At 35.0% G+C, this 22962-nt stretch overlaps 1 protein-coding gene across 1 annotated transcript in view; it reads left to right on the forward strand.

Moving 5' to 3' along the window:
- The window catches only part of IL1RAPL1 (interleukin 1 receptor accessory protein like 1), a 1386881-nt gene that overhangs the window by 826589 nt on the left and 537330 nt on the right, over positions 1 to 22962 (forward strand). Inside the window, exon 6 of the mRNA XM_041740328.1 lies at positions 2153 to 2306. Coding sequence (XP_041596262.1) covers positions 2153 to 2306 — 154 coding nt within the window. The remainder of the gene's footprint in view (positions 1 to 2152; positions 2307 to 22962) is intronic.

Raw genomic sequence — 22962 nt, forward strand, 5'->3', positions numbered from 1 at the left:
AAGCATATATATTTTTAAAAATCTGATGAAAATTCATAACATTATAAAAATAGCACTAGGTAAACTTTTTTCAAAGGCCAAAAGAAATTTTAGATTTAAGGAGAATTATCCAACCCCTGTCCTTCCTATCACATAATTGACTTTCTCTGAATTTTAAGATGAGAATGTACCCTTCAGCTTATTTATACCATCAAAGGAATTTCTGTTTTTGATTGTATTCAAGAAAATACAAGTACTATGAACATCTGTCTGGAACATAATATCTTTGATTTAAAGAGTACTAGTATAAAATTTGCTTTGTTCAACTCCCTGGAAATAGGAATGTAGGAAGCATGACCTCTTAGTAACTATATCCACCAATATTAGTATGTCTCTGAGTAATGCTTAATTTTGATTCTTGATAACAATCAGTGGAGGATTTAGAATAGCAAGGAAACTGTTGAAATTTTTTATACTTTTCTGTTGAATTTCTATCCTAAACACTGTCAAACAGCCCTCAAATATTAGCACCACTGATCTCTGTTTCTGCGCAGATGAGGTTTATTTTTCCCTTTTTCAAATTATGTGAGGATTTCTCACCCTGATTCTTGCTGGTTTGCCTGCTTTCCACAAGCCCTGATGATTGTCTCAAAGGGGAGAGGTATTAGGGGAGTCTGACCCAAGATCCCTAAGAACAGAAGTTTTTTTTTTTTTTCTGGTAGTCATGTGTGTACCTTCACCTTCATCTTCTACACATGCACACTCAGACACACACTCAATATTTAAAATGGCTGACCTTACATTGCCCCTTTATTCATGTTTCCACCATCACCCCAATCACTGTGACCTTCAGCTATAAAGACTGTCACTAGTGGAATGATTGGAGGAAATGTGGGGTATAAATGGAACTTGAAAGTCTTCCAGATTATTTTTCCATAGTCATGACAATATGTAGCCCATGTATTCAGTATATAACTTTTATTATGACAGTTTATGCAACTAATATGAGGATATAAGATGTATATTTTTGTCCGAAATAACTGGATAATTGTCTCCCACTTACTTGAAGGCATTGAACCACATAACCAAAATAATAGTCTGCAAAAATTTTATTTAGCAATAAATATTTTTAGAAATAATACTATCTCTGAGCAATGTCGAAGGGCTTAAAGCTATTTTATCTTCATGGCATTGATTTCAAATCTGGCAAGAGGAAATAGACTTCTGTTCTGCCAAAAAGAGAAAGCTCCTGAGCCAACATCATTATAATCCAAAGCTTAATTTAGAGACCATAATTTGGTAGACCCATCAACAATGAAAATAGATATTTATGGTACTGTAAAGACCTTGTATATAAATGTTGGCCATTTCTTTCACAAATTGTGGAATATACGTGCTATGAAGAGATAGAATTATTTCTAAATGTAGTATTAAAAGATTTAAAATATTAAAATAGCATTTTCCTCTACAGAATTTTCTACTTTATGCTAAAGTAATATATCTTATATTTTATGCTATCAGTATCAAGATGGTTAATTTCACAGTCATCAAATGTGTAGTATTTGCTTCTAAAAATGATGTTAGGAGTAATCTTTTTTGTTGTTGTTGTTGTTAGGAGTAATCTTAACAAATATCCCTTATATCTTTTAAATCAATATATATCTGATTTGGAGATACTAATCTTAGAAGTTAATAAAATGGCTCTTGCTAGGGGCAGCTGGGTGACTCAGTCATTTAAGCATCTGACTCTTGATTTTGGCTCGGGACATGGTCTCAAAGTCATAAGAGTCATGAGATCAAGCCCCCTGTGGAGCCCCATGTGGGGCTCCATGCTGGGCATGAAGCCTGCTTAGGACTCTTTCTCTCCCTCTCCCTCTGCCCCACCCCTGCACATGCACCTACAGGCACATGAGTGTGCGTGTGCTATCTCACTCCAAAAAAAAAAAAAAAAAGATTACTCTTGCTAAAAAAAAAAAATACTCTTCACATTTTCACATTGAGGTAGCTGACTTCCAGGAGATGTGGAGAAGGTATGAAAATTTTTAGAATTAATCCTAAACTCTTTAGCGCTTTAAAATACAACTTTAGAAGCTTTTGGTTTCATTATTTAAAATACTTTTCTCTGCTTTTCAATTATTGTACTTACTACAGACATTCTGTGTTTTTCATGCAGGAATGTAGGACAAAAACATGGAGGCCAAGTATCGTATTCAAAAGAGATACACTGCTTATAAGAGAAGTCAGAGAAGATGACATTGGAAATTACACCTGTGAATTAAAATATGGAGGCTTTGTTGTGAGAAGAACTACTGAATTAACTGTTACAGGTAATCATAGTCTCCAATATTTCATTTGCAAGTAGTGAAACTACCATTTTAAGTTGACTTTTTGTGCTGCATATTGATTTTTTCCAATCTATGCAATGAAAGAAGTACTTAACCAAATGCTGAGTGGATTCCTATAAGGTAAAATTTATTCCTCCTTGCTTTTAAATCATCCTGTGCTGAAATGCATTTGAAAGGTTAAAGAAAATATGCTTAGGGAATTACAGAAATGTTAGCTGTTGAAAGTACTTGAAATAATGAGTTTACAGTTTCAGAAAATTATGCTTGTATTTTGTAATGGTATCATTTTTGGAAACACTTTCTAAGGTGTTGAAATAGAATATATGAAATCTACCTCTGTCTTCCTGTCTTGCTCCAAATTAGAAAATTTGCTATTTTTCTGATTTATCACTCTGTGAATCTGGCATATATGTTCTCATGAATTTGAAAATAACATAATTGCAGGTACAATAATTGAATAATTGTATGAGGTGCAGTGAATGGTGTCATTCCTGTCTCTGGTTGCTAAGGTAGAAGGGTATTTGAGCAAGATTGAGAACTCCATCTATAATAATGAATCTACAGCTCACTAGTCACATGACCTTATTGGAATCACCACAGCCTTCACAATATCAATTTATTCATGTATAAAATGGCAGTGATAAAATTTGCCCTTGTATAGTTCATTGGATTTTTGCAAGGATCTAATGAGGTAACATAAGTTGAATGAAATCAGTTTGTATAACAGAATTATATCCAGATGTGCATTTTGGTCATTGTATGTCAGGTAACATACCTCTTTTTACTTTATAGTTTGCATCTCTAAAAGTGGTTCCAAGAGAACCAAAAAAGGGGGAGAAACAAGAGCAATATTAGAGAGTTAGACATTGTTCTTATCTTACTGAGAGAGATTCTTCTTGATGACTTTTTGCATGATCCTATTTATGAAACATATACAAATAAGTTGACAAAGGATATCTTATACGTTAAAGAGATTTTCATTTGTTCATTGATTCACTTAATATAGTTTTCCTGTTTATGAAGGGCTTTGTGCTAGTCACCTTTGTCTTATAAAAATTGTCTTTACTTTCAAACTTTGAAATTATGATATATTTAGACATAAATATTACAATTCAATTTCAGGAAATCCGCTTGATGAATAGTAGTTATTCTGATCTAAAGAAAATTTGGTTAAATTAAAAAGGTAGTCTTTGGTAATGCCTTTGATAAATATTAGACCCAGTAAATAACTGCCACTTGGCAATATATGATATACTTAAACAGTAAACATGCATTCAGTCTTGTATTATGTGCATATGGTATGCGTATGTGTGATGTATAAGTAGTTTGGTTTTCAATTTTGATGTGTTTAATAATAGGTCTCTTTATAGTGAATTACAATGAACACTTTATCACTCTACCTCCTTATCTGTTTAATGGAACAGTGAAAAATATAACTGTTTATACCTGGGTTTTCTTTGCAATAAATATTGAGGTTTTTTAATTATTTATTTTTTGCTTTTAATTTATACTGAAGTAGATTTTCCAAGAGTAGATATAGAGACAAGGGAATTTAAAAATAAAATAAAAAATATCTATTCTGTAAAGACTATAGATTATACTTCTAGCCTTTATTCTTTGGAGTATAGAGAGCTAATCCTTAGTAAGCACATCTCTTCTTTTCCTAGAAACATTAGGATACTAAACCACTATCTAGTAAGAGATAATGAAAAAAATCTCACAGACTAGAAACTGGCTCCCAGATGGAGAAGTGACTTAAATGAGGCTATTTTATATGACCAATAATAGAATTATTTTCCTCTAAATGCTACCCAGGGCTGCTATTTTTGTAACTTCATTTCTCCAAAAATATCTTTTATTTACTTGAAAAGAAGGAATAATTATTCTGTATTATCCAAGAGGAAGTAGATGAAAGTTTTAATGAAAATTTTAATTCAACTGATTATCCTGAATAACTCTAATTTAAGGAACCTTACCTATGACATTGATTTGGGCATATAAATTATAAAGCGAAGTTTGCTTATATACAAAATTTTGGGTGAATTGGAGAGCTGCATGACCAATAATTAAAAATGGTATATATTCAAATACATTTTAGGTATTAACAAGTCTATTGGCAAGATATGTTTTTTTATAATTGTGCTTTAGTGTAACACTAAATTTGGCCTGTGGTCAAATTAAACAACGTGTCTTAGAATCCAAATTATATCTCTTACTATAGCAGCAAAGGTGGGAAGTTCTCTGGATGATAATTAACCAGTATTGTGTATCTTGATTTTCTGCATATCATGATCATACTGTATTTAATGTAAATATTATGCAAAGTATGATATTATTATTTTAGTGGATGTGCATTAGCCAATGGTAAGCATTTTGAAGTGTGTTAGAACGTGTTTCTTTAAAATAAGAAATAATTCTATATGTGAAGAGAAAAGAACATTTCTAAATAAAGAAAGTGGCTAAATGTGCAGGCAATGTTGTGAGCTTTTATGGGAGATCTTTCACTTATTAAAAGTGTATGTGTCTACTCAAGTAAAATAGTGGTTCAGGAAAACAGACCATGGGGCACCTAGGTGGCTCAGTCACTTAAGCGTGTCCCTATGGTCACAATCTCAGGGTCTCTCAAGATTGAGCCCCACTTTGGGCTCCCTGTTCAAGGAAGAGTCTGCTTCTCCCTCTCCTTCTGCCTCCCCCCACCACCCTCCTGCTCATGCGCACACTCTCTCTCCATCTCTCTCTTTCTCAAATAAATTAAATATTTTCAAAAAATGGAATAAATAAAAGGAAAACATATCACAATGAAAAAAATAATAAACCTGTTCATCACTGTTAGTATACTTTCAACATTGTTATTTTTTTAATGTAAGATGTTTTGGCATCTGTAGCCTCCACTCTCTAAGCCTCAGCCACACTGAAATTTTTACTGTTCTCCAAATATCCTCCCTCTGAGCCCTTATTCATCGGGTGCTCCCCCCGGAATGCTTTTTCTTGCACATTGTCACAGGGCTGATTCTTACTCTTCCTTCAAGGCACAGCTAAAATGTTCCCTTTGTCTTGAGGCATGTAGTTCTTCATGCCTCTGTAGCACTTTTAGAATCTCTGTTGCAGCACCTACCACATTGCCTTGTCACTGTCGATGCTCCCGTTCTTCCATGAAAACACGAGCTATTTATAGTCAAAGGAATGTCTTCTTTTTTAATAAGCATTTTATTTTAGACCACTTTTACATTTATAGAAAACTTATAAAGACAGTAGAGAGAGATCCCATATACCCCACATCCAGTTTCCCCTGTTATTAATACCTAACATTAGTATGGCACATTTATTACCATTAATGAATCAATATCAATAGATTATCAACTATAGTCCATATTACATATTTTATTCAGATTTCCTTAGTTTTATGCTTAATGGTCCTCTTTTTGGTTTTAGGATCCCATCCAGGATAGCACATTACATTTAATTGTCATGTCTCTTTAGGTTCCTTTTGGCTGTGTCTGTTACTAACTTCCCTCGTTTCTGATGATCTTGACGATTTCAAGGAGTACTGCACATGGAGTTTGTAGAATGTCCTTCAGCTGTGATTTGTTGGATATTTTTCTCATGATTATACTTAGATCATATGTTCTTGGAAAATCACAGAGGTCAAATCACAACTTAGCATTCTATCAGCGTGACTTCCCACTACTGCTATTGACCTTTAATCACCTGTGGTAGTGTTTGTCAGGTTTTGCTACTGCAACATTACTTGTTGCCCCTCTTTTCCACGCTACAGCCTTTGTAAGGAAGTCACAATCTACAGTTCACATTTAAGGAGTGAAGAGTTATGCCCTCACCTCTTTGAAGGCTAAGTATTTAAATATTTTGAATTTTTCTCTATTTCCACATTTATCTACTTATTCAATTATCTATCTATCTTAGTATGGACTCCTGTGTATTTATTATATAGTTTGGTTTATAATCCAACATCACATTATTTTGTTTCTCAAATTGTTGTAGCTTTGACCCTTAGAAGCTCTTTTAGTTGACTCCTTTGTCCCTCTGATATACCGTGTGTGTGTGTGTGTGTGTGTGTGTGTGTGTGTGTGTGTGTGTGTTTGAACACTTACTTATTCTTGGACCCCACAAGATGTTCCAGGACTATCTTGAGTATTTCCTGCTCAAGCCCTAGAATTAGCTATTTCTTCCAAAGAGCCATTGTTCCTTTTATTAGAGAATGGTGCTAGAAACTAAGGTCTGGGCATAGGAAGTTCTCATTGCTACTGGAGTATAGTTGCTTCTAAGACCTCTCAGTTGACAGAACAAGGAGATTTATATGTTCTAATCCAGGTATTTGCACCTCCATAAATACTGCTAAATGTAACCATCTGTATCTGTATTAAACATAAATTCATACTTGAGATATCTCTGGCTCTAATCCATTACCACGGAGATCATTCTAGCCACTTCCCCTTGCTTATCTATGACCTCCCTGCCTAGTAGTGAGAAACCTGCTTCCCACCATCTTTTATCCATTTACTTAATTTTTCACTTCCAGTATAGATGTATGAGATCAGAATTGTTGGCCTTTACTCCTGTGAGAAGCAACTTTATCAAATAGATAAATGCTTATGTACAATTTATTTTGCCTTTAGTCTCACAGACTCTATTCACTTTCATATTTACTTAGCACTTTTTCCCCCACCTGACTTCAGTGAGGCCATGTCATATATTTGTAATATAGTTTGGTTGTTTTATCACATTCTGCATTCCATCCTGAGATCTTCCACCCTCCTAAATGATGTCTTTAAAAATTTGTATAGGGGATCCCTGGGTGGCGCAGCGGTTTGGCGCCTGTCTTTGGCCCGGGGCGCGATCCTGGAGACCCGGGATCGAGTCCCACGTCGGGCTTCCGGTGCATGGAGCCTGCTTCTCCCTCTGCCTGTGTCTCTGCCTCTCTCTCTCTCTCTGTGACTAGCATAAATAAATAAATAAAAAATTTAAAAAATTAAAAATTTGATACATTAAAGTTTATGGGGGAAGAGAAATAATTTTCCCTCTACCCTTCTCAGTTTTTGGCTGAGACTCCCTGTAATAAAAGATTAACAAGAGAAAAACAAATAGAAATGTATTACCATGACTACCGCATATATACATGGAAGATACCCAGAGAAACTGAATACCCCCTTGAGAAGGCCCAAACCACCCCCTTAAATACCATCTTCAATTAAAGACAAAAGATTGGACAGGGAGCACTTATGGGAGGTTACCAGGAAAAGCATGGTTAACAAGGGTAAGTCTAAGTCCATGCTTTCCTTCTCCAATGACAAGAGTTGCTGGATATTTCAGAGTCATCGTTCTCTACTTGGTACAGAGAGACACCTTTACAGATGGATATTTCCCCTGTAAATGTAAATTTCCCTTACAAAAAGGTAACTCCTACTTTGTTTTCACAGTTTCTCCTATGAGTGCAGTTTCTCAAAATAATCCTCAAAGAGACATATTTTGAGCTAGCATATCCTGGTATACCATTTATTCCCACCTTTGAAACTTCCCAAGGAAGTTTCACAGCAGAAACTGAGTTAGGAGATTGCTCTATTCCTCAATGAGCCAGTACTAGTCTGAGAATAGGGTAGTTCAGTTAAAGAGTTGTGTCTGGTTTTAGGAGGTAGCGGTGCAGGTGAACTCTCAGAGTTAGGTCTGTTTGGTGTACGCAATTAGGTATTTAATAAGAGACATTTCTCTGTAAACACAAGAAAAACAAAGGTTAATGTTTTGAACATATTAGAAACTTAATTTGTGAGTTCTGAGGGCAGTAAATTGAGAATATTTTTAGATGTTGGACTCAGAGAATCTTTTTGGGTTTTGTAGTAAAAAACAGCTATCAAAATTTACCATTTAGCCATATCTAAGTGTACATTTTAGTGGAATTAAGTACATTCACATTTTTGTGTAACCATCACCACTACCTATCTCTAGAACTTTTTCATGTTTCCAAACTTTCTACCCATTAAACAGTAACTCTCCATTTTTTCCTTTCCCCAACCCCTGGCAACCATCACTCTATCTTCTGTAACTATGAATCTGACCTTTCTAGGTACTTCATATAAGTGGCATCATGTAATATTTGTCCTTGCTTATGTGACTTATTTCACTTGGCATAATTAATACCATTCAGGGTTCACCAATAAGAGCTCATTTGTTTCTATAACTCAATAATTTTTCATTGTATGGCCATACCATGGTTTTTCCATTCATCTATTGAATGGTATATCTTAGGTGCTTCCAGGTTTTGGAGATTATGAATAAAGCCTATTATATAATTTTCATGCAGTTTTTTTGTGGACATACATTTTCATATTAGTTTAGCAAATACCTAGGAATGTAATTCCTGGAATATATGGAAAGATTATATTTAGCTTTGTAAGGAGCTGCTAAACTGTCTTCTGAAGTGGCCGTACCATTTTGCATTTCCATTAGCAATGAATTAAGAATTCTAGTTGCTCAACATTTTTCTACCAACTTACACTCTGCTGTTTGGATTTTACCATTCCAGTGGATCTGTAGTGAAACTCATCATTGTTTTAATTGCCAATTCCCTAATAATAAATTATTATTATTTTTAAATTTTAATTTAATAATTTAATAAAAACGCAGTGCTCATCCCGTCAAGTGCCCCCCTCAGTGCCCGTCACCCATTCACCCCCACCCCCCGCCCTCCTCCCCTTCCACCACCCCTAGTTCGTTTCCCAGAGTTAGGAGTCTTTATGTTCTGTCTCCCTTTCTGATATTTCCCACACATTATTTTGAACATATTTTATATGGTTATTTGCCTTTTATGTATTTTCTTTGTTCTAGTGTCCAGATATTTTAACCATTTTTAATTGGGATGTTTGCTCTTCATGTTCTGTTTTAAGAATTTTTTTGTAAGTTTTTGATATAAGTATTTTGTTAGGTATATGTCTTGCAAATATTTTCTCCCAGTCTGTAGCTTGTCTTGATTTCCTTAACAATGACTTTCACAGGGACACCTGGGTAGCTCATCAGTTGAGCATCTGACTTCCACTCAGGTGTGATCCAGGGGTCCTGGGATTGAGTCCCACATCAGGCTCCCTGCAGGGAGCCTGCTTCTCCCTCTGCCTATGTCTCTACTTCTCTTTCTGTGTCTCTCATGAATAAATAAATAAAATCTTTTAAAAAAACGACTTTCACAGATCAGAAGTTTAGATTTTCATTTCAGAGTGTCCTTCTTTTCTTATATATTGACTTAATCTATATTTCTTCTAAACACTACTTTATTGCATCCCACAAATTTTCATAAGTTGCCCTTTCATTAGTACAAAACAATTCTTTTTTTTTTAAATTTTTTATTTATTTATGATAGTCACAGAGAGAGAGAGAGGCAGAGACACAGGCAGAGGGAGAAGCAGGCTCCATGCACCGGGAGCCTGATGTGGGATTCGATCCCGGGTCTCCAGGATCGCGCCCTGGGCCAAAGGCAGGCGCCAAACCGCTGCGCCACCCAGGGATCCCCAGTACAAAACAATTCTTAATTTCTGTTAAGAAATCTTCCTTGACCCATGTGTTATTTAGAAATGTATTACTTTTTAAACATCTGGTGATTTTCTCAGCAATTTTTGTTATTGATTTCTAGTTTATTTCTTTTTTTTTTTAAGATTTTATTTATTTATTCATGAGAGAGAGAGAGAGAGAGAGACAGAGAGACAGAGGGAGAAGCAGGCTCCATGCAGGGAGCCCGATGTGGGACTTGATCCCGGGACTCCAGGATCACACCCTGGACCAAAGGCAGGTGCTAAACCACTGAGCCACCCAGGGATCCCCATGATTTCTAGTTTATTTCCATTGTGGTCTGAGTATATGTTTTATTTTATTTCTATTTTTAAAATTTTGTTACAGTATATTTTATGATGCAGCATATGATTTTCTTGATGACTGTCCCATGAGATCTTGAGAAGAGTACATATTTTGCTTTTGTTGCATTGAATATTCTATAAATATCAATTAAATAAAGTTTACTTATAGGGTTGTTAAAGTCAACCATATCTTTACTGGTTTTCTGCTTACCTGATATTTCAATTACTCCCCAACAAGGGTAATGAAAATTGGTGCCTTATAGTTTTGATGCTCTGTTCTTGGTACATATGTGTTTACGGCTGTCATGTCTTCTTAGAAAATTTTTCTGTCAGTCATTATGTAATGACCCTATATATGAATGACTGTTTCCCCACTCTGAAGTTGGCTTTGTCTGAAATGGATATACATCGCTTTCTTTTGGGTACTGTTTGAATAGTTTATCTTTGTTCATTTCTTCAATTGCAGCTTATCTGGTTCTTTTTTCTATGATTTTATTTATTTATTCATGAGAGACACAGAGAGAAAGAGAGGTAGAGACACAGACAGAGGGAGAAGCAGATTCCATGGAGCGAGCCTGACCTGGGACTCGATCCCTGGTCTCCAAGATCATGTCTTGGGCTGAAGGCGGCGCTAAACCGCTGAGCCACCTGGGTTGCCCAGTCTAGTTCTTTATATTTAAAATAGGTCTCTTATAGACGACATATAGTTGGATCTTGATTTTTATTTTCCATTTTGACATTCTCTTTGTTTTAACTGGTGTCTTTGGACCATTTATATTTAAGATGATTATTGAAATTGTTGGGTTAATATATATCATTGTTTGTCAGTTTTCAATTCATGGAACTTATTCTGTTTCTTTTCCCCTATCTCTTCTGCTTTTTCTAGTTTTAACTGAACATTTTGTATGGTTGCATTTTATCTTTAGTTAGAGCACTGGATGTTGGATATAAGTGATGAATAACTAAATTCTACTCTTGAAACTAATATTATACTCTATGTTAACTACATGGAATTTAAATAGAAACTTGAAATTTAAAAAAGCAGAAAAAATATAAATGAATCACCAGACTATACAAGGTTTTAAAAGCACTTCAGTTGACCCTATGTAAGGAAAATTATATTGTGCTGACTTTAAAATAAGATCATTTGAATTACCGTGAAGAAATAACAGCTATTATAGCTCATTAGGATTATTACAGATTAATTAGAGAATAATGAATATACAAAGAATTTTAAGCAAAATAGTTACATTTTAAATTATTTCATGCATAAGCTGAAAGCCCTGAAATAATTACTTATATAACAAGTTTATGATTAAGACTAACATAACAAAAAAAAAAAAAAGACTAACATAACATTTAGCTGAGTTATTTACAATAGAATACATTTCTACAATACATACTCAATTTAGCTTTTGTTTATTCAACATTTCAAAAAGGACTTATTAATCTTCTTCTACTATGTGCTAAATAATGCAGAATTACTGATAAAACCAAATAAACAAGATTAAGTCCTACCTCAAATAAGTTAGAAGCCACTGAAAAAAAAAGTTAACAAATCCCAATAGCCAAGTAAGCACAAAAGAAACAATGCCAAAAGCAATCTGACCTCTAGGGAAGAAGGGATTGTCCTGATATAGGAGGAAAGCACTGAAGGCTAACTAGAGGAGATGGGGTTTTGAGCCATACCTTGAAAGACAGGTAGAATCTGAACAAGCAGAGAACTGGTAGGTTTGCAAAGCAGACAGAAAAGAAATATAGGAAGAAGCATTTGGATAGGAAAGTGTGAAGTGTATAGCTTAGAAGTTTCCTTCTGAGGTCTTCATGATTTGACAATAAATGTCTCTTTTATTCAGATGACTCTGCATTAGCAAAATTTGCCTGTGTTACTTAGCATAAGGCTAGCTGCTATAAAAAATAAACCTTATGATTTCAGTAGTTTAACTTAGAGGATGGTCATTTCTCACTCATGAAAGCATGCAATGAGAGTCCTTTTGGTCTGCAATCAGCTTTCCCCCATGATGTGATTTAGATACCACAGCTCTTTCCCTCCCCTGGGGCTTTGGCATTCTCTGCCTCTAAGCAATTACTGGGGGAAAGAACGGGAGAAAGAATACTCATTTCTTCAATACTTTCCCTCAGAAGTGACAGTTCCTCCTTTCCTTTGCATTCACTGGTGAGAACTAGTCATGTGGCTCTATCTAGAAGCAATAGGGCCTAGGAGATAAACAGTTGACCCTTGAACAACACAGATTTGAGCTGCGTGTCTACTTACACCCAAATTTTTTACAGTAAGGTATTATAAATACATCTTTTCTTCCTTATGATTTATTAATATTTTTTCTCAAGCTTAATGTACTATAAGAATATAACATATAATACATATAACATACAAAATATGTACTAATTGGTAGTTTATGTTACTGGTAAGGTTTTTGGTCAACAGTAGGCTGTTAGCAGTTAAATTTCTGGGGAATCAAAAGTTACATGCAAATTTTTGACTGTACGAGAGATCAACCTACTGAATGGAAGAAGATATTTTCAAATGATATATCTGATAAGAACTTAATATTCAAAATATATAAAGAGGGCAGCCCTGGTGGCCCAGCAGTTTAGCGCCACCTTCAGCCCAGGGCATGATCCTGGAGACCAGGGATTGAGTCCCACATCGGATTCCCTGCATAGAGCCTGCTTCTCGCTCTGCCTGTGTTTCTGCCTCTCTGTCTCTCTGTGTCTCTCATGAATAAATAAATAAAATCTTAATATATATCTTATAGGTAATATATAATATATATATAATATATATATTATAAACATTTACACCACTATATATATATATAAAGATTCATACCACTCAATACCAAAAATAAAAATAATCCAATTAAAAATGGGCAGAAGATCTGAATAGACATTTTTCCAAAGAAGACATAAAGATGGCCAAAAGATACACGATAAGATGCTCAACATCACCAGTTTATAGGAAATGCAAATCAAAACCACAATGGGATATCACCTCACACCTGTCAGAATGGCTAAAAAAAATAATAATAATACGCAAAAAAAACGACAACAGAACAAATAAGTGTTGGTGAGAATGGGGTAAAAAATGAAACCTCACACACATTAATTGGTGCAGTCACTGTTCAAAACAGTATGGAGGTTAACAATCTTAAAACATTAAGAATAGAATTGCCATATGATCCAGCAATTCCACTATTGGATATTTACCTAAATAAAACAAAAACACTAAGTCAACACTAATTCAAAAAGGTATATGCACCCCTATGATTATTGCAGCATTATTTACAATATCCAAGATATGGAAGCAGCCCAAGTGTCCATAAATAGATGAATGGATAAAAAAATGTAGTATAAATACACAATGAAATAGTACTCATCCATAAACAGAATTAAATCTTGCTGTTTGCAACAATGTAGATGGTCCTACAGGGTATAAAGCTAAATGAAATCAGTGAGAGAAAGACAAATACCATATGATTTAACGGATGTGGAAGTTAAGAAACGAAACAAACAGAAAACAGATGAACAGCAACAACAACAACAACAACACAAAACAGACTCATAAATATAGAGAACCAACTGCTGGTTGCCAGCAGGGAGGTGGATGGGGTGATGAATAAAACAGATAAAGAGAATTAAGAGCACACATTGCGATGAACAGTGAGTAATACATAGAAGTGTTAAATCACTATATTGTATACCTGAAACTAATATAATACTGTAGGGTAATCATTTTAAAAAGAAAAAGAAAGCAGTAAAAAGGAAATACTTGACTCCAGGCTTTTTTTTTTTTTTTTACCAAATAAATATAATTTAAAAACTCACAAACATTACAGGCAAATTTGTGACTACGCAGGAGGGTAGCACCCCTAATGCCTGCATTGTGCGAGGGGTAACTACAGTTCTGGGCTGAGCAGCTGCTGCCCAGCAAGAGCTCTATATTACACTAAGGAAAGAAGAGTCTACTCTGCCATGCCCACCCAACTAGAGAACTATATGGCAAAGTACAGAAACATATATTTGAAAACATATCTGAGCTTCCAATCAAAGGTACACTTGACGTGTTGATATCACAGAGCTTCACCTATAATGATAACTATGACTCCAATAGCTGCAGTGAAGTGGGAGACTTAACCACTACTAGAGTGAAATACTCTGTCATTATCCTCTAGGATTCTGGTCATATACCAGAAAAAAAAGTAGCAAAAATCAAAACCAAATTCTCAGTTTAAATTTGACTTTATCAATGACCAGAAATTATTTGAATAAGAACGTCATTATAGAGGTTTCTAAAGTAAACAAACAAAAAACATGTGAATGTTAGGATTCTTATGAATTAGAAATGTAGGGTCCAAGTTGGACTTCTGAGGGAGGAAAATTTTGCCAAACAAATTTGTATTTTGGAATTTAACTGTATTTCACATGTAAAAATGGTCTCTCTGGCTTTTATTTTATCTCTCTGGAAAATCACATTTTCTTAACATCTTTGTTACCCTTGTAGCATTTGGCCTTTTGTGATATATTTTTTAAAGATCTTATTTATTTATTCATGAGAGACACAGAGAAAGAGAGAGGCAGAGACACAGGCAGAGGGAGAAACAGGCTCCATGCAGGGAGCCGGACATGGGACTCCATCCCAGGTCTCCAGGATCACAACCTGGGCTGAAGGCGACGCTACACCACTGAGCCACCCGGGCTGCCCACATTTGGCCTTTTGTACACCTCACATTCCACTCTATACCTTGTTCCTGAATAATCTCATTCACTGTTATAGGTTCAAGTGTCATCTCTGGGCAGATTAATCTCAAATTCTTTTTTTAAAATTTTTTATTGAAGCTCAATTTGCCAACATATAGTATAACACCCAGTGCCCACACTGTCAAATGTCCTCCTCAGTGCCTGTCACCCAGTCACCCTATCTCCCTACCCGCCTCTCCTTCCACAACCCCTTGTTCGTTTCCCAGAGTTAGGAGTCTCTCATGTTTTGTCACCCTCTCTAATTGTTCCCACTCATTTTCCCTCTTTTCCCCTATAATCCCTTTCACTATTTCTTATATTCCCCATATGAGTGAAACCATATAATGATTGTCCTTCTCCAATTGACATACTTCACTCAGCTAAACACCTACCAATTCTATCCCAGCAATTGCACTACTGGGTATTTACCCCAGAGGTACAGATGCAGTGAAACACCAGGACACCTGCACCCCAATATTTATAGCAGCAATATCCACAATAGCCAAACTGTGGAAGGAGCCTTGATATTCCATCGACAGACGAATGGATAAAGAAGATGTGGTATATAATCTCAAATTCTTAACATCTTCCAGGCCCATATTTCCAATTATCTCTTAAAATCCCCCAATAGACAAGGCCAATATTACCAAACCTTAACTGCCACTTCCTGGGCACACAATCTAGTAGCCTACCCAAAATCCATTCCCCAAGTGCCACTTCTTAGCCATTCTTGCTATCCTGATACTGTTTACCCTACTCCAGGTCCTCATGTGCTTCAAAGGGAGGCTGAGGGCCTTTTACGTCACGGGTTGGAATTTTGAATGGTCAAAGCCAGTCATCCTGATGGTGATCTTGGCCTTCTTTCTAGTGATTGGTTTATTCATAGGCAATTTTAAACAGTGGGATGGTGGTTGGAAGTCTGTTCTGGGAGCTTCTGGGGAAGCTTTCTGTGCTCTTTTTTTTAGGGAATACAATATGGACCAATTCTTTTTCTCTTTGTAAACACGGGGGTCTTCACGTGATGCCATTTGGAAAGCCAGCCTAACAGGTCAAGTCATTTGCTCAAAACAGCATAAAGACCAAAATAAAAAATGTCCTTGATAATGTCATTGCTCCTGCTGAATTACCCAACCTGGGCCTTATCTACTTCTGGAATTCTTGTTAAAAAAATATAGTATGTGTCTTTGTTACTTAAGTCATTAGTCACTTGGACTAAGACAAACAAACAAAAAACAACTAATACACTCTTCAAACGGGCTCATCCTTGAAAATTCAGATGCCCCAAACAAAAACTGGGCCTCCACTCCGTGACCACTGACATGTAACTAATCACCTCATTATTTTGTCATGGCACCTATGTATACCTCAAATCTGTTACCTCTTCATCAATCTCACTGTCTTTGTTTCAGCATCTCCTCTGCCATCAAAAACAGTGCTACTTTAAGTATTTGGGGTAACGAACCTTTTTACTCTGTTATTTGAAATCTCTACTTTGAATAGCAACCATATAGAAGTATCTATAACTTCTTAACTTCATTTAAAATAATAAATGCAGATCTTACAACTACAGAACATGCTCATTTATACGTCATAAGTAGCTTGCATAAGTATACAAGTGTTGTTCTGAGCATCATTCTATTTCTTACAAAATGTTTATCAAATGATTTTGTTGAACAAAAAAAGTTCATGGAAAGGCAGATCAACACTAATGAGCTTATTTAACTCATAGAGAAATTAGATTAATATAAAAGGATATAATTATATACCCCAAATGGAAAACATCATAAAAACTATTTCATTATGTTTTTACTAAGCTTTTTTGCTTTAATCTAATTTTAGCAAAGGCATAGCCAACCAGTAAATAGTAAATAGCTTACTACCTCTTTGCTGCCCCCATAACATATTGCTTTCACATTAATAGATAGTTTTCACATCTCTGCTACTTCACTCCCTTCCTTCATGTTTGGTGTTGACAAGTGCTATTGTTTTCATTATTCTGAAAGGGTTATATCATTAACTAGCTAAATAGCACCATAGCAACAATATCTAAGTAGACACATTCTTTTTGCAGGTTATATTTTTAATCAGAGACTCAAAAGTTGATGCATAGAAGAAACATGACATGTTCGTGACATTCAGAAGCCACGAATTCCCTAAAAAGTTTAAAATGCATTTTTACTTTTTTTAAAAAAAGGACATATGTTTCAGTGTCATTCTTTCATCCTTAATTTGACAGAGCAAACCTCAATCTTAAAAAAAGCTCAGCATGTGCTTTTGATCATAAGTGAGATATTGAAAACCAAACATTTTAAATAAATATTAGAAACCACAAGAATTAGAGATAGCTGCATTTATATTCATGTTTAGAGTATGTGTCAAGATTTAAGGAATAAAGCAAACGTGTCCTTCAAAAGATGGCAGTGTGGAAACAACATAATCATCTAATGGAATATTAACAGTAAGTGCTCATTAAAAGTTCCAAAATTTTCTGCTGATACTACAACATAGCAGTGACTACAGATAGTACTTCTATATTTAAAATAATACCTCTTAAGTGTTAATTTGTATTTTTTTACTTCCCTGATAAAACACATTTTACTGTATCATTTGAAACAAAGTCTATGATATTCATAATGAATCTTTGATGCTGTTTATATTCCAAGAAGTCCTGGTTGATATATTGGAGTAGAACCCTATGCTAAACCCAACAGATGATTAAGAAATATATAGTAAGATCTTCTAGTTAAGGCACAGAGTAAGCTATTGCTTTATATCTTACATAGAATTCATAAAATGTCTTTAATTTGCATATTCATGTTGAACTGTCCATTTATAATTCATCGGATTTTTTAGGTCTTCCAGATGGAACAACAGATGCTAACATAATGACTAAAAGCTTTGGTCAAGCATTTTAAGGAATGAAAACATTCATTCCTCTTATGCAAAAGCCATATATCTTGACATGAATAAAACCAACTCTATTTCCATGCAGTTTTTTCATAGGTAGTTTTTAAAAATTCTTCTAAATATGTATTATACAATGACTGCATCAACTGCAAGTTACTTCGCAAGAGTTACCTCTTGATTTAATCAAGAAAGAGACTTCAAAATTACAGGAAAGACAAGTTAAAACCCTGAGGGATCCCTGGGTGGCGCAGCGGTTTGGCGCCTGCCTTTGGCCCAGGGCGCGATCCTGGAGACCCGGGATCGAATCCCACATCAGGCTCCCGGTGCATGGAGCCTGCTTCTCCCTCTGCCTGTGTCTCTGCCTCTCTCTCTCTCTCTCTGTATGACTATCATAAATAAATAAAATAAAAAAAAATTTAAAAAAACCCTGAAATACTGTATACCTAGTGGACCTGTTCATAGTGCAAAAATAATAAAAGCTCTTCCAAACAGTTAAAACCTTTGAAAATAAATATTCATCATTCAAAGTCTTATTATGTAATCATTAGATTGTCATATCAAATCGTAATATTTTGATTTTCTCAACTGCTTCCTGTTTTTTAAACCATAAAATATCTTTGAAAGATATGAGTTCTAAAATAATTAGCATAATGAAAAATCACTGGAGTCTCAGTGACCTTCCTCCAGCTTGTGTATGCCAAGACATACCTCAGAAGGGGGAATCCATAATTTTTTAAAATAATTCCTTTATTTAAATTAAGCTTTTATTTTTTTAAATATTTTGTTTAAATTCATGTCAGTTAACATATACTATTATTAGTTTCAGGGATAGAATTTAGCGATTCATCACTTGCCTATGACACTCAGTGCCCATCACAAGTGCCCTCCCAAATGCCCATCACCCAGTTACCCCATTCCCCCACCCACCTCCCCTCTGGCAACTCTCAGTTTGTTCCCTAGAGTTGAGAGTTGAAAAGCCTTCAAAGAAGATAGCACCAACAATCTCTCCCTGTATGGAGCAATGAGTTTTCCAGGAACCATTGTCAAATGCTAAACTCAGAGAGCTATAAACGTAATATTCTCACTTGACCAGAAAAGAAGATGAGATGCTGAGAAAGTAAACATTCTGCCATGTACACAGTAAACAATTTAAAAAACTACCTAAATCATGAAACTTTTTCTTAATGTATTTTTAGAGCAGTAACTTCTAGTTGCTCATCCATTATTCTGAATTTTCCTAATTCTCAACATCTGATTATATCTTAGTTTTCTAATCCAAGTAATATTAGTATTCTCAGTCCCTTGAACCTTTCCTATTCTCCCCGTCTCTAATCATTAGTGTGGTTTCTTCCACAGTCTCCACAGTGTGGTTACTGTCCTTAATTTGGTGTCTAGGAAAGAAGAAATATAAACTTGGGACTTCATTAAGAGTAATACACAATGTAAGTATGATAGGAAATTGGCCTATAGTTTTAATTTTTTCCTAAGTTCTGTACACATTACGCTGACAGAGTTCAGTTTATTAACAAAAACACCCATAGTGAAGTAGCAGCATGATCATACTGCTTTGCAATAATTCAATTGTAGACACTATGTATTACTGTTCATTAAAAAAAATAAGATAATAGGAATTTATTTAAACTAATATTAGGATGATATAATATCATTAAGTCTAGTAGGAACCTATTGCTTAGACAAATCAACTTGATTTTATTTATACCAATAAATTTCTTGCTCCACACCTACATAGATATCATCACACTAAAGCATCTAATTAATTTACTGAGCCATTATGAAATGTATCTCACTGAATATCACCTAAGTTTTAGTATGGACATTACATACTAAGTTTAGTCTATTTATTTGTTTGTTTGTTTGTTTATATTGTAGTTTATCTAGTAAACTTTCTAAGAATTTTTAAAATTTTTAAATTATTTTTATTGGAGTTAGATTTGCCAACATATAGTATAACACCCAGTGCTCATCCCATCAAGTGCCCCACCTGAGTCATATTTTAAAGGGTGTTCATGGGGTAAGGTACTAACTGCAATTTAGCATTGAGGTTATAGTCATCTTTATTCATAGTGCTCAGAGACTTAACTGCCTTCAAATATGTTGGAATCCTTCCTCAAGATTCTAGATCCTATGATATTTTATGCTTTAAGGTTTTAGTTTTAGATAAGTTGTCATCTATCTGCATCATCCTAGAGTTCTTTTGCAATCTCCGATTTGATGAGCCTGGGACAATGGAGAATGCTGAGCAATCGGGTTGTCAGCTTGTCCTACAAAACTGTCCACACCAGAGCTTCTGTATAGAAATAGGTGCGATACTGAGTTCTCAGTCCATTTTGGTGATGTCAAAACTAAAAGCGGTTGATATAAAATGCCAACATAATGGCTTGTGTTTCATAAGTCTTATGGAAAAATCAATGCCTGTCAAGCGGAGAGCCAACATGAAGTAGGAAAATGATGCTCTTTAAACAAAATTCTTTGCTAAGATAAAAAAAAACCTTTAAAATGTACTCTGAACTATTAAGAATAACCACTTATGTAAAATGAGCATTTTGTGATAAACTATACATAAGATTTAGTAACCATTTTAAGTGTACAATTTGGTTGGCATTTAGTACATTTACAGTGGTGTACAATCACCACCACTATCCACTTCCAGAACCTTTTCATTATCCCAGGCTGAAACTCCATAGCCACTAACAACAACCCTCTGTTCCCTTCCTCCAGCTCTTCTACTTCCTCTCTGTCTTTATGAATTTGCTAATTCTAAGTACTTCATATAAGTGGACTCATACTCAAATGGGCATCTTAAAAGTGATCCACAAAGAAGGAACCAGGTTTATAAAAAAGAAGTGACATTAATAAGTCTAAGTTATATATGTGTGTGTGTGTGTGTGTGTGTGTGTGTGTGTAATCAGATCAAAAGCAAATATGCAGTACATTAATATATTCATTATTTACACCCCTTACAGACACTGGATTACACTTGTTAATAGATTGTATAGAAGAAAAGATGAGTGAGAAATATCAGAAAGGGAAACAGAACATGAAAGACTCCTAACTCAGGGAAACAAACTAGGGGTGGTGGAAGGGGAGGTGGGCGGGGGGTGGGGGTGATTGGGTGACAGGCACTGAGGGGGGCACTTGATGGGATGAGCATTGGGTGTTATTCTATATTTTGGCAAATTGAACACCAATAAAAAATAAATTTATTATTAAAAAAAGAAATAATATTTTCTGAGATTTCTCCACACCGGTAAACCATTACTTAGTATCACTCAATGATTTGTATTGATAATAATGTCATTTGAAAAACTGGGTTAAAATTATACATATTAACATTCCATTAATTAAAACAAGCCAAGATAAAGAGTCACAGGTCAGACCAAACCATAACAGTGGACATTTCCATTTGCACATTTCTTTATAGCTTGCTTTCACATGTCTGAGCTTAATGTACTCCTTTCCATAGCCCTGTGAGTGGGTATTCACATTCCCAACATTAAGCCAACACTTACAGAAGTCAGGTGATTTGGACAAGGTCTTTTAGGTCAGGTGTGGCATAGCCACCAACGGAACTGCAGCCAAAGCCCTGGGTCCTGTGCCTTCTCCTTATACTTTTCAGGACTGAGATCACACTCACTTTCTAGAACAGTGCTGTCCGATAGAAATATAAGGCGAGTCACATATAAAATTAACAATTTTGTAGTGTCCACATTTTAAAAAGTGAGAATAGGCAAAATTAATTTAGTAATATATTTTATTTAACCAAATATTACAACTTCAATATATAATCAGTATAAAAATTCCAAATGACATATTTTGCATTATTTCGTCATACCAAGTCTTTGAAATCTGGCATGTCTTTTATACTTACACCACATTTAAATCCAGTCTGGTCACATTTCAAGTACTCATTAGGCACATGTTGCTAATATCCACTGTATCAGGCAGCATAGTTCCAGACATTTGCTTGTTTCTCTAATTAACCAATCATTTTACCAAAGAATATTTATTGATAGGTTCTTCCAACCTCACAATTGTTTGTTAGAATAAGTGTAAGAGAATCAGAAGCAGGAGAGTGCAAATGAATGGAACTTCATTAGAAACGATGATCATCTGTATTTAAAATTATAAATTGATGCCCAAAATGTACTTTGAATTTCATCCTTGGTAAAATGTTGATAATAATGATTATAGATCATTTTGAATAATGCCTGCCGTATGATTAACAGTCAAGGAAAAAGTTGCTGTTTTTCTAACATTGAAGTAGGTATGAGTTTGGTTGGCAGTCTGCAAGGCTAGAAGCAGTACAGCTCTCACAGCACGGTTAGGCAAGAGAAATGACTGGTGACAAGAAGACTGTACCATTTATCAGAGGCAGGCAATCCAAAGGATTTCACTGGTAGGGTTATCATAATGAAAACGTTCTAGTACATTTCAAATCCAATGCTGTCAAAAGCAGCAAGAAATGGAAGGTGAGCTCTTGCTGATAAACCATGTCAGGTAACAATGTAATATCAAAAAGTAGGTCATAAAATTCAATCAAATCAAAAACATAATAGTTCTGGGTCAGGGAGTACTACTGACCAAGCACTCTTCTTAACATGTATGCTCTCACACAGCACCAATAAAGGCATCATTCTTCCAGATTTTTAAAATATCACTCATAATTTTAGGCATAGCTATTTTACAGCCCATATCTATGGATTCTAGTACTTGACATTCTTAGGGGTGTAGTATAAGTTTGTTTTTTTGGTTTTGGTTTTAATGCCATCTTGACTCAGGATCATTTGAGGCCCTGGCTGGAGGCTAGTCAGTGGGAAAGAGGAAAAATTGGTTATTTTCAAGTGTAATTTATAAAAACTAGAAGAATACCCAGTACATTGAAAGCACTTGAAAAGTTTTAAAGGTTGAGTAAATTAAGGCTATGTAGATTAAGTGACTGATTATAAATAAGAAATTAGAACAGATCTTGGCACATAGTAAATAGTAAGTATTAACTATTCTCATTACTAGTGTTTATTGTTGCTGCTATTGCTGAAAATCATCCAGAGAAATAATGCCTTGTTTTCCCCATGGCCAAAAATGGCACATCCCAACTTTGC

This window comes from Vulpes lagopus, chromosome X (assembly GCF_018345385.1).
Source record: "Vulpes lagopus strain Blue_001 chromosome X, ASM1834538v1, whole genome shotgun sequence".
Taxonomy (NCBI): domain Eukaryota; kingdom Metazoa; phylum Chordata; class Mammalia; order Carnivora; family Canidae; genus Vulpes; species Vulpes lagopus.